The sequence below is a fragment of the Canis aureus genome, chromosome 16 (assembly GCF_053574225.1).
Source record: "Canis aureus isolate CA01 chromosome 16, VMU_Caureus_v.1.0, whole genome shotgun sequence".
Taxonomy (NCBI): domain Eukaryota; kingdom Metazoa; phylum Chordata; class Mammalia; order Carnivora; family Canidae; genus Canis; species Canis aureus.
Genome location: NC_135626.1, coordinates 28,895,710 through 28,907,764, shown reverse-complemented (window position 1 = coordinate 28,907,764; position 12,055 = coordinate 28,895,710). Strand labels below are relative to the sequence as shown.

The following is a 12,055-nucleotide window of genomic DNA, read 5'->3' as shown; positions in this document are numbered from 1 at the left end:
ACACTCCCACCCCCAGCACCGGGTCTTATCCATATTGATTTTTTTTTTCCTTTCTCTTTCCTCTCTAGCTATTTCTCAGATGTTTTATTTTGTAAAGTGTTAATAGAATTTTTCTTTCGCCCTGACATTTTATCTATTCAGGAGGTCCCTGCGAGTCCCATTGTGCAACTGGACTGTAGAGGCAAGAGCTCTATTCTTTACGACAATGGTTGCCCTAAAAAACATACACAGATCCTCCCCCTCGCTCCCCAGGGTGGAGCGAATGTTGAGAGGGTAGCTCAGAAAACATCCAAACTTTGGAAGCAAAAGAAGGAGCCAAGTACACCCTGTTGGGAGGCGGGGGGCGGGGCATTGAAAATATGTTTTTTTTTTTAATTCAAAATATTTATTTCCTAAGGGGATCTGAGTTTCAGTACCAAAACATGGCCAACACAGAAGGGAGGCTGTTTTCCTTACTGTTAGGCATTTTTAGCTCAAAATAAGCACTTGGCAAACATCTTAGAAAATATGGAGATGGGTGTGAAACAGATGTCACGTTTACCTGCGCAACACCCACCCACCCGCACCCCAGGCATTGGAATTCTTATCGAGGCCCTGGGGTCTGAGTCTGCAGTACCATATGCTCAAGTGTGACTGCTCTGTGTGCAAACAAACCAGTTGATCTTCTGGTGGTTTTGCTTGAATGGTGCATGGAGGCAGACGGCTGTGGTGTGTGTGGCCTCAGCAGGTGCTTGGGGGACCATCAAGCCTGCCTGGCTGGGGGTGCAGGGGCAGGATCTGGTGAAGTCACCCCATCCCCAGCCTAGCACCACCTACTCCCCTCAGCCTGGTACCCGACAGAGAGAGTGTAGCTCCCTGCTGGCAGAGCAGTCACCATGCAAGGCCATTTTCTTCCCAGTAACTGACTTTAGAAATGGGGACCAGAAGGGGAAGGCCCCAGGAGCCTGTTTGTTCAGACTCGGTTGCTTAGCAACAAAGGGGGGGCCCTGACTCCGGAAGGGATTTTTAAGCTAGGCCAGTCCCTTCGAGGTTTGTGGCTTGCCTACCCCCTCTTCCGTTCTTACCTTGACTTTGCTTTTCCCCCTGTTCTATTTGATAGCATCTAGAAAAATAGATTTGATTTGTCTGGAGGCAGCATTTTAAACCTAGTTTTTATTGCTTTGCCCGGTGTCTTCCCCTCCGTCAGAGATTGTTGTCTGGGAGGGGTGAAGAATGAATAGGCTATGATTCCCTTTCTCAGCTGGCTTATTAGCTCAGGCCCCCAAACTCATTTGTGAGTCTTTGAGCTCCGATGAACAGTGCTCAGTCCCTCCCAACCACACACGCACACACACACTGAAATTGCTCCAAGCACAGAGCCCTTTGGCTAGCAGCTTTGTCCGGGACCACATGGGTTGAGTTGTAGTTTTACTGCCAATCTTGGGCACAAAATGAATGAAGAGACCAGGCTGCCCACCTGGCTAAACCAAGTACAGTCCCCAGGTGAGTAGCTAGGACAATACCTGTACAAAAAGATTTGTATTTTGAAGAAGAATAAAGAATTGGATCATAAGTACAGAGAGTGGAATTCAAAGCCAAATCTGGTTCAGTGAGTGTGACTTTCTTAAGGTCTGCATGGGAACAGAGTGCAGATTCTGAAATCTTACTGCTAGAAACATCGGGAACGGTTGCAGGATGCCTAGAAAGACTGAGGGAGGAATAGGTAGAGAGACAGAGGATGCCTTTGGTGTTCTCTTCTCTTTGATCTTTTTGAAAAGGTCCTAGCATGAATGTATTACTCTGTGGGGGCAGCCATAACAAAGTGCCACAGACTGGATGGTCAAACAACAAAAATTTATTTTCTCACTATTGTAAGGCTGGAAGCCCAAAATCAGCAGGATTGGTTTCTTCTGAACCCTCTCTCTCCTTGGCTTGCAGACAGCCACCTTCTCCCTGTGTCCTCATGTGGTCTTCCCTCTATACCTGACTGTATTGAGATTTCCTCTTCGTATAAGAACCCCCTAGTCAGTACTGGATCAGGGCCCACCCTAATGATCTCATTTTAACTCAACCTTTTTAAAGACCCTGTTCCCAAATATAGTAACATTCTGAGATACTGGGGGTTAAGATTCCAACATCCAAGTTTGGAGGGGGGCACAAATCAGCTCATAGCAATCAAGATATTAAATTGCCATTGTTCTCTCTCTCTCTCTGTGACTATCATAAAAAAATATAAATAAATTAATTAATTAATTGCCATTGTGTATAACTGGAAAAAATTTTAAATAATCCACTGAAAGATAATTGAGTAGGCCATAGTTTCTCACTTCATGAAATATTATACAGCAGTCAAGATAGTATTTGCAATACCTCACACCCACTAGGTTGACTACTATCAAAAATCCCCCAGAAAATACAAAGTATCAGCTAGGATGTGGAGAAATTGGAGCCTTTGTGCACTGTTGGTAGGAATGTAAAATGGTGCAGCTACTTGTGGAAAACAGCAAGCAGTTCCCCCAAAAATTAAAAATAAAGTTACCATATGATCTAGCAATTTCATTTCTGGGTATATATACAAAAGAATTGAAGACAGGGATGTAAGGAGATATTTGTACACTCGTGTTTATGGCGGCATTATTCACCATAGTTAAAACCAAGAATCCATTGATGGATGAATGAATAAATAAGTTGTGGTATATACATGCAGTGGAATATGGATGAACCGTGAGGACATTATGCTACATGGAATAAGCCAATCACAAAAAGACAAATACTGTGTGAATCTACTTATATGAGATACTGTAGTCCCACCTTATTATGGCTTCATTTACCTGCAGTCAGCCATGGTCCTAACACAGACGATCCTCCTCCTAGTGGATTATCAGAAGATAAGTAGTAGCCGAACGCTACATCACATGCCTACATCACTCACCTCACTTCTTCTAATCACATGGACATATTATCTCTCTTCATCAGTAACTTTACAATAAGATATTTTGAAAGAGAGGGACCACATTCACATAACTTATATTACAGTATGTTGTAATTGCTCTGTTTTATTACTTGTTACTATTGTTAAATCTTCTATCATGCCTGTTGTATAAATTAAACTTTATCATAGGTATTTATGTCTAAGAAGACACATGGTATATATTGGGTTGAGTACCATCCACAGTTTCAGGCAAGCACTAGGGTTCTTGGGATGTCTGCCCTGGGGATGAGGGGTACAATCATAAAGATAGCAGATAGAATGGTGGTTGCCAGGGGCTGGGGGGACAGAGGAGATGGGAGGTTATTATTTGATGGGGTAAAGTTTCAGTTTTACGAGCTAACAAGAGTTCCAGACATGGATGGTGGGGATGGTAGTTCAACATTATGAAGGTATCCAATACCACTGAACTGTACACTTAAGAATGGTTAAGATGGCAATTTTTATGTTTTGTGTATTTTACCATAATAAATAAAGGGGAAAAACCAGTTAATATTCATGATGTATAGTCATCTGGGAATTATTTGCAATATTGTAATGTTATATTTAAAAAGGATAAAAATTCCATGTATAGCACGATTTAAACTATATTAAAATAGGCATAAGGTGGTTTTTTGTTTTTTTTTTTAAGGCAAAAATTGAAGGGAAATATGCCAGATGTTAACTGTGGCTGTTCTAGGCAGAAGGATGGAAAGGACAGTGATTTTTTTTTTTCTTTCTAATTTTGTGTGTTTTCAAATCAGTTTTAATGAGCACCTATGACTTTGATAATGGAAACCAGCCTTCCCCACTGGCATATAGCATTTCATATGTTTTGTTAAAATTCCTAAAGCAGACTCCATTGTTTGTTTTGCAGGTGGAGGACGCAATGCTGATGTTTGATAAGACAACCAACAGGCACAGAGGTAAGAGCCCCAGTGTAAGAAGCATGCCCCTTGTGTTAGATAGACGAGGGCCACCATAGCATGAAGAGTCCAGATGCTGAATGGTTAAAAATCAGCCACGCCCAACCCGTGTTCCGATATACCTTTCTAATCCTGGCTTTCTTAGTCTTTGCTAGACCTGAGCACTAAGTGATCCAAGTAGAAATTATTCATAGCAATTACTCAGCTGAGTTTTCAATTTGCATTGAAGGGGGTAGTTTAGAAGCACACTGTCAATCTGAAGAGCCAGAAAAGAAAAAAAAAATATTCTTGTAGCTTTACTCGACGTGTACAGGGATTGCAGACTTGTCAGTGCCCTTTTGCACGTCTAGAGCGTTTAAAGGGCTCTGCGCTGACTCATTTTTTCTCCTGTCCTCTTACTGTCCTATCCGTGTTTTAGAAAATAGATTTCAACTTGGGGGGTGTCTGTGAACCCCTGAAATGACACACAAAATGTTGTATGTTTGTGCTTTTCTTGGGAGGCATTCCTAGCTTTGAACAGATTGTCAGAGGGGTTTCTGACCTCCATGCCTCCCTTCCCCCATAAAGGAACACATTGAAATGATTGCTTTAAACAGAAAATTGGACAAATCTAGAAAATCCTCCCAGAGGAAGTAGAGTCAAAGGTTATGGCTTAGCGTTCCATCTCCCGTTCTCCGGAAGCTCCTGGTTTCTGGGGCTCCTATACAGGGCGTTAATGAGTAGAGCTTCCGAAGGGAGGTGGCAGGAAGCAGCGTTCTTGAGAGGAGCCAGAGTGAACGGTGTTTCCTTGCCACTTGGATTGCATTTAGATGTTTCTTGTGTTGTTTACATTCTTGCTGTCACCTGTGATTAGAAGCAGTTACCCAGCACTGACTGTATGTCTCTCCTGTTGAGAGCCGGCAGGCTGAGTGAAAGGGAGGAAAGAGGGGGGTGGGAGAAGGAGGAGGGGCTGTCCTGAGTGTGCCTGGCAGTCAGGCTTCCTGTGCGTCCACTGGCAGCATCCTCAGAAGGGAGAATGGAAAACTGGGTGGAAAACTGGGGCATTGATGGTGTATATGTTGAGAAGGGATGGGGAGAGGTGGACGATAAGGAGTAGGGGAGGTGAGGGAAGAAAAGAAGAGCTTACGGGTGTGGAATGATTGCTTTATCCTCTGTATTGCTCAGCATTGTGATTGCAGAGACTGGCAGTTCATGATTATTCTTCACCATCATCCTTACCTGGGCAGTCCGAACACTGCTTCCCTGTGCATCATCTGATCTGATCTTCCCTGTGACTTTGGGAAAAATCACTTAACTTCTTTATCTTGTTGCTCTCAGTTTGTTCATCTGTGAAATGGGGATAATTCAAGTACTTCCCTACAGGGTTGTTTGGAGAGTCTAGTGTGGCCTAGGTTAGCTCTTATTATTACTGTTTTCACTGTCATCACCTCTGTATTGTGCCTGAGATGACAGAAGGTCAGAGGGGGGTAAGGGACACACCCAAGGTCAGAGCAGGGGCTCCTCCCTAGGACCACTGATTTCAAATTTTGCTCGTTCTCTGTGGTCTCCACATGGGGATGGGTTTGTTAAGAAGAGCGTTTTCGTCTACTTATTTTCAGGGTGGACAAGGCCCATCCCAGTGTGGCACTGGTGTTCGGTTCTAGAATTCATGTTCCTGGAAGATTCTGGAGTGGCCCCACTCTTTTTTTTGAATGTCCACAAATAAAGGCATTTCTGATCTCCAGGTCAAACCCTGTATTAGAGGGGATGATAAATCATCTCATGCAGCCCTCGAGATGTGCCTGGAAGGAGGTGTGGCATCTGGGGGACCCGAGAGGGCCAGTGACTCTCCTAGTAACAGACTGAGGCAGGTTCACACTGAGGGCATTGGGCCCCCGGGCATAGCCCTGAGGAGGTGCCAGGGAAGGTTCTCCCTATGTCTAACCCAGACGCCTCTTGCTATGGGTGGAACCTCTTCCCTTTCTCCAAGGTGCAGGGTGCAGCGATGGGGTGGCAGTCCCTCTGTGACTCCTGCTGTGAGGTGGAGGGAGGTCCATTTTATGGCCCCATGCTCAGGGCGGCTTCCAGGATGGCAATGCTCGCTCTCCCACATCATGACTTCTGGGGGGCACTGGCAGGAAGGAGGGTGGGCACAGCCTCCGGTGCATGCTCAAGGCCCGCCCCCAGCCAAGCCAGGGCCTGCCCACTTGTTCTTTTGCCCTACCAGAGCTACAGTTCCTGTAGTGGTTGTGGGACTCCTTGCATGATTTGTGGAGTAAGAACAAGGGGAAAGGTGGGGCCTCTTATTTAAAAATCATTAAGAATTTCAAGGTGACAGCGGAGCATTAGAGTGGAGCCTTTCTAAAAAAATTTTTTTTAAGATTTTATTTATTTATTTTGAGAGAGAGCAAGAGAGAGAGAGAGACAGCAGCTTGAGCAGCGGGGAGTGGCAGAGGGGGAGGGAGAAGCAGACTCCCCGCTGAGCAGAGCCTGATGTGAGCCTCAATCCCAGGAGTCTGAGATCATGACCTGAGCTGATGGCAGATGCTTAGCCAAATGAGCCACCCAGGTACCCCAGAGTGGAGCCCTCTGAGGATGGGGTCATGCATGACCACATAGGCCACCCATCCAGGGAGCTGGCCTGAGTGGATGTAACCTGCATCCTCCCCTTGGTGGGGTGGGGAAGAGTAGGCAGGAGGGAAGGTGTGCCAAGAAGTTTCTACAAGGAGGCCCTGACATCCTGCCTTCCCTTTGCTCCTGTATGGAAACCTGCTCCCCAGTGTTATTTCTGCACAGACGGGACCTTTGGCCCCTCCATGTTTCCCAGCCCCTCTAAACAGCTGAGAGTTTCTCTTTGACCTGGGTGCTAACACTGGGGTACTACTTAAGTGGTTCAAAGCATCTAGGAGGAGAAAGAATTAAAAAAAAGGGAATGTGTCACCACAGAAGCACAATCCTACATATGAAACAATGGGCCCCATATCCCTGGCCTGATGGGATGTGCATTTGGAATCAGGTGAGAAGCACACGAAAATAAAATCCCGCCCGTAGCCACCTTGCCCCAGCCTTACCTTCACCTCCTCAGCTTCCCAGTTCCCATTACTTATCAAGAAGAAAGTGCTGCTGTAGCAGAATTTAAGGACACCTCTCGGGCTGGCACGGCTGCCAGCTTTCTTCTTAAAGAGGTCCACACCGCTAACCCCTGGTGCCGTCACAGTGCCTGCCCAGCACCATCTCACCTAACTCCCAGCGCAGCCCCGTCAGGCAGCCTGGGCCCAGGCCTTGTGAAAACCACCCGTGTGCCCTTGATGCTGAGACACTGCCGTCTAGGATCATGGCCTGTGGGGCCTGGGGTTCGGAAGTCACCACTCCCACTCCTGCCGGCTGTAGGCGGAGGTCAGGGCTGAGTTTCCACTTCCTGCCCCCCAGTGGCTGCCCCCTGCCTCTGTCCCCTGTCAGTCCCATTGGGACAGCGTGGTCCACAGTTACATCTGTTCACAGGAACATCTGTACTTGAGCCTCACTAGCACCTTGGGAAAGAAGCCAGGGGGCAGGAGACAGGGAGCCCTCCTAGGTTGTGAGGTCTCCCCCGTGGAAGCAAGAAGAAGGTCGTTCAGTGTGTGACTCACACAGAGGTGTGGAGACTTCCCCCACTCTCCCCTTGATGCTTGGCCAAGGCACCTTTCCTCACCTCTCTGACACCCCAGGTTGGTCCTCTGGAAAATGGAGGAGCTGGGATTAATGAGCACCAGGACTAAAGTATGTTTCTGGCTTTTTTAGTCTTTTAGACTGAGAGAGTGTCCAAGGTTAAGTCCTTTTTTTTTTAATGTTGATTTTTTTAACGAGGAGAGGGAGGTGAGGGGTTGTGTTTGGGTCCCCTGAGATGAGGATCAGCATGCAGGAGTGCCCTCAGTGAGCAGCAGGCAGGGGGAGAGGCTGATCTGTGGGGCCCTGGGAATTCTGCAGCTAGCACTGTCCCCAGCTGGAGTGAAAAGGACTGACCTCCTACCTGATGTTGATCCGTCACAGGATGCAGCCCATTCTGCCAAGCACACTGACCTTGGGCTTGCCCCGAGGACAGCCTAGAGGCAACAGACAACTGGGGACCATCTTCCAGGATGATCCCAGCAGATCCCAAAGAGGAATCTGGGTATCCCCATGACAGCACACGCTGTGGGGGTACAGTGGGTCCTGTGTTACCCAGGCTGTGTTAATGTTCTTGGTAGAAACAGCCAATGCTTCCTAGGCAGTTCCATACCCCATGCTTAGCACAGTGTTGGCACGTACTGTTGAATCTTTACGAAGGAGAGTTGAACCCGGCTGCCCAGAGTCCCTAGTTGGATATAAACCCTGCCTGGTGACCCAGAGCCCTTGCTCTCAGCTGCTCTGCAAACATGGTGCAGGGCAGTGATTTAAGGCAGGGCACTTGGCGACTATAGCTCTTGAGCACCTCCTCATTACTGGTCCTTCTCTACCTACCCTTCTTACTGGACTATGATGCACCTCTGTCTCAGATGGAGAAACTGAGGCATCGGGAGTTCTGGAGGGCCGCATAGCACGTTCCTGCAACCAGGTAGGAGCTGAGCTGCAGGTCAAAACTGGGACCTTTACATGAGGTTCTTTGTGCCCAAGGGGAGAGAAAGAAGGTGGCTTTCCGATGTCCTCAGAGTCATTTCATTTGCTCTCTCAAAGCTGTTAGAGGTGGTCTGAAAAATATTGGGTTGATCATCAAAGGATTTAATCGTTGGGGGAAAGTTGTTGCTTTATCCTTGCAAAACTCAGATAAGATCTTAAATTCAGTATTAGGTATTGATCCTAGAGTGGGGCTGGAGAGGAGGGGCCAGAGGGAAGGCATTACAAAGTGCTGTCCTTTCCAGTTCGCCCTTTGGGAGGCAGAAGGCTGAGGGGTGAGCCAGAGAGAGGGACAGAGGGAGGGTGGAATGGTTTGGATCTGCCCCCACTGTCCTCACGTCAGCCCTGTTTGAGAGAGTGGAGGAACATGGGGATGTCATGCTCACCTCCTTGTCAGGCAAGGGAGCCCCCACCATAAGGGTCATTCCAGGGGAGCCTTAGCTATCCCTTTCTCTGACCCCAGGCCTCTAGATTCATGAACCCTGCACCACAGGTCCCTCCACGTCTGACCAATCAGGGGAGAGCTGGGTGATTTGGGGTCCCTGTGTAAAATGAGTCGGTGTCTTTGAAGCTTATAGGATCACCTGGTGAGGGTCAGCTGGAGAGGGAATGAGTACAGAGTACAGACTCAGCGACAGGCCTTCTCACTCCCTGTGGCTTCCATTACCCAGCAGGCCTGTTTGCTCCAGAACATTGCCAGAGGCAAAGGGACAGAGACACAGAGAGGAGAATAAAGCTCAGTGTGATGGAGGACTCCTCTCACTGCCGTTAAGGGTCACTTGTTAAGTGCAATGCTAATGGTTTTGGAGAGGACCCAGGGCTTTGAGACAGTCACTGGCTCCCCAGCAGGCCCTTCCACTGTACTGACCTCAGCCCAGGTGGTCTCGTGACCCTCCAAGGGCACCATCACCAGCAGGCCCTTTACATGGAGGGTCTGTTGCCGGTGCGGCCATACCCTATCAGGAGCTGCCAGGCTGGGGGGCACCCCGGTGGGCCCTGTGGCCAGAGGGAGAAGCCTTTCACAGGCTCGCTCCGGACATGGGGCTGCCTGGGCTCTGCTTCTCCCTCAAAGCTTGCCTGGCATCTCCATCCCAAAAAGCAGTTGGCTCAAGCTGAAGGTCTCCGTAATTTACGTCATCGGTTAATTTATTAAAATGGGGCCAGTAAGATGTCGCTGAAGCTGTGATAGAAGATAATGCTTTTCTAAGGAGGAAAAACAGCCCTTAATGTCCTGACTACCTGCCAGACACTCACTTTTGAAATTGACCTCTGACGTCCAGACTGGGCTATTTTATGTATGCCAGACATGATTCAGGATCGCCCTCTAATTATTTGTTCATTGGTGCCTATTCCCCAAAGTTGGGCGCAGGGAAGAATATAAAATGAGTTTAACAAAGGTGTAAACTAAATGGGAAATGAAAAGGCATGGCTTCCTTCGTAGGTGTGGGATGTCAAAGATAATGTGTGTGTGTGTTTTTCCTACTGAGAGTCTAACATTCTGACCTAACCTAGGAAAGAAGGTTGGAACTCTCCAGCCTGTAGGTGAGACTTTGTGGGATGGCAAAAGAAGTCCCTCTGAGTGGGAGACCCTAGTCGGGTGGGGTAGGAAGGGTGGCAGAGATACCTGGAATCACAGCTGGTGAGGACATCACACTCTTGTGATACAAGAGTCTCCATACCCATGCCAGAGTCCACCTGCTGCAGTCATGCCTCTGTGTGGTTCCCATCTCTCAAGTCTGCCTCTCATCCCCTGTGCATGCTGCCAGTGGTAGTGGGCACCCATCCTGTCCCACCCCAAGTCTGAGATGTATCAGAGGGCTTATTGGAAACCTATAAACCAGTAGCTTGATCATTACTAGTATCAATCCCAGTTCTGCACCTGCAGCTGGTCTGTTATAGGCCATGAATACCAACCAAGGGTCTTGGCTGCCTAGAACTTTCCATGATGTGGCCACCAAGCATGCCACTTGGGCTCTTCAGTGCAGGTAAAGGGTCTCCATAGGGTCAGGTGATAATCTTCTCTTTCCAAAATGGACCATATTAATGTGGGACAACTGCTTAGGAAAGATACTGATAAACCAGGACTCTAGGAGAGAATGCTCAGAATGGGGTAGCAACTTAATATGATTGAGGCTCCTCCCATCCACCCTGGGTAGAAGGGACGTGTGGAGCAGGGCGAGGGCGGCTGGCAGTGATGTGGATGTTAATTGCTGCCTTTGGGTACTTGGAGAGATTCTGTTGGAAAACAGTTACGTGTGTTCTCGAGGTTGGGCATGCTTTAGTTAGAATGGGGGAGAACTGCCAAGTCCTACAGTGGCGTAAGTGAACCTCCAGGCACCTCTCCACTAGATGGTGAGAACCCAGGGCTCTGTGCTCCTAGCTGGGCTCATTCTAAAGCCAGGCCTGTGTAAGGACGTGAGCATGTTTGTACGTGCCCACTATGAGGGGTGCAGCCTGGCTTCTTTGCTGCCTTCTAGGGCCTTACCCGGGGTGCTGTGCAACTCTATACACACTCCACCTACACCCCAACACCACTAGCCCATTTTCCTCAAGGCCTGACCTGTCCCCCAAGCCATCTCAGGGCCCCCTCCAGGCTACCAGGGATGTGCAGCAATGGAGAGTGGAAGGGAGGGGAGCGGGGTACAGAGCTGCGGCCCCCACCCTGAGCCATCTTCCAGAGACCAGTCCCCAGAGCTGTCTGCACATTTATTTTCTCCTTAAATAAACACCATTAGCCTTCCCGAGAAATTGGTGCAAACATGACCTTGCAAATAACCAATTAAAAGGGCAGGGTTGAAGGGGAATGTGCATTTGAAAACATGTAGAGGAGGCCATTAAAGATTCCCGTAGATACCCCAGCCCTGGCAACATCGATCTGAGACCTTAATTTTATTTCTGACAGGAAAGCAAGGAGAGCACTTTAATTTTTTTTCCTCCCCGAGCTAACTAAGTCCGGAAGCGCCCATTCCGGCGCTGTCTCTTGAGATATTAATCAACACAGTAGCTTGGTTTCTGTTCACCTGCTTTCCTTTGTAGATGGCGGGGGAATAGAGCGCCCTCGGCTCCCTAGCAACAAGGGCCGGGAGACAGGGTGCCCAGCGCCAGAGGGAGCCGGTGTCGCTGGGGGACTCTGGCACCCTGGAGGCCCTGCATCTTCTGGAGCTGAAGTATAAATCTTAAACTTCTTTCCTTTGGAATAAAAGCCCTGGCCCCAAAAGGGGGGTGAGCTAATAGGTCTTCCTGCCTCCCTCCTGGCTGTTGCCCACGGAAGCAGAAAGGGAGTGGGCCCAAGGTCAGCAACTTCACTGACCCAGAAATGGTTTTTTGTAGAGAGGGACAATGAGGCTTCTGTTGGGCCCTGTTCCCATGGAGGCCCAGGCTCTGACTCTCACGCCGTGTTTTAAGATCTCGGTGAGGGCAGGGTGTGGAGGCCTGAAGGGAAAGGAACCTTTGGCGTGGCCACTTGATTAAAAGCACCCCTTTTCTTAGCACTAGGGCACTGCTAGGGGCCCCGGACCCCGAAGCCAGGGTGGCCACCTCCCTTGGGGACTCGGGGTTCCCAGAGGAGCCT

General features: G+C 48.6%; 1 protein-coding gene across 20 annotated transcripts in view; it reads left to right on the top strand.

Moving 5' to 3' along the window:
• The window catches only part of MSI2 (musashi RNA binding protein 2), a 391,805-nt gene that overhangs the window by 243,785 nt on the left and 135,965 nt on the right, over positions 1–12,055 (top strand). For all 20 annotated transcript variants that reach the window (XR_013354346.1, XR_013354347.1, XR_013354348.1 and 17 more), the window contains one exon: positions 3,825–3,873. Coding sequence is in view for 17 of the 20 variants with exons in the window: in XM_077852563.1 (XP_077708689.1) it covers positions 3,825–3,873 (49 nt within the window). In the remaining 3 variants the exon portion in view is untranslated. The remainder of the gene's footprint in view (positions 1–3,824; positions 3,874–12,055) is intronic.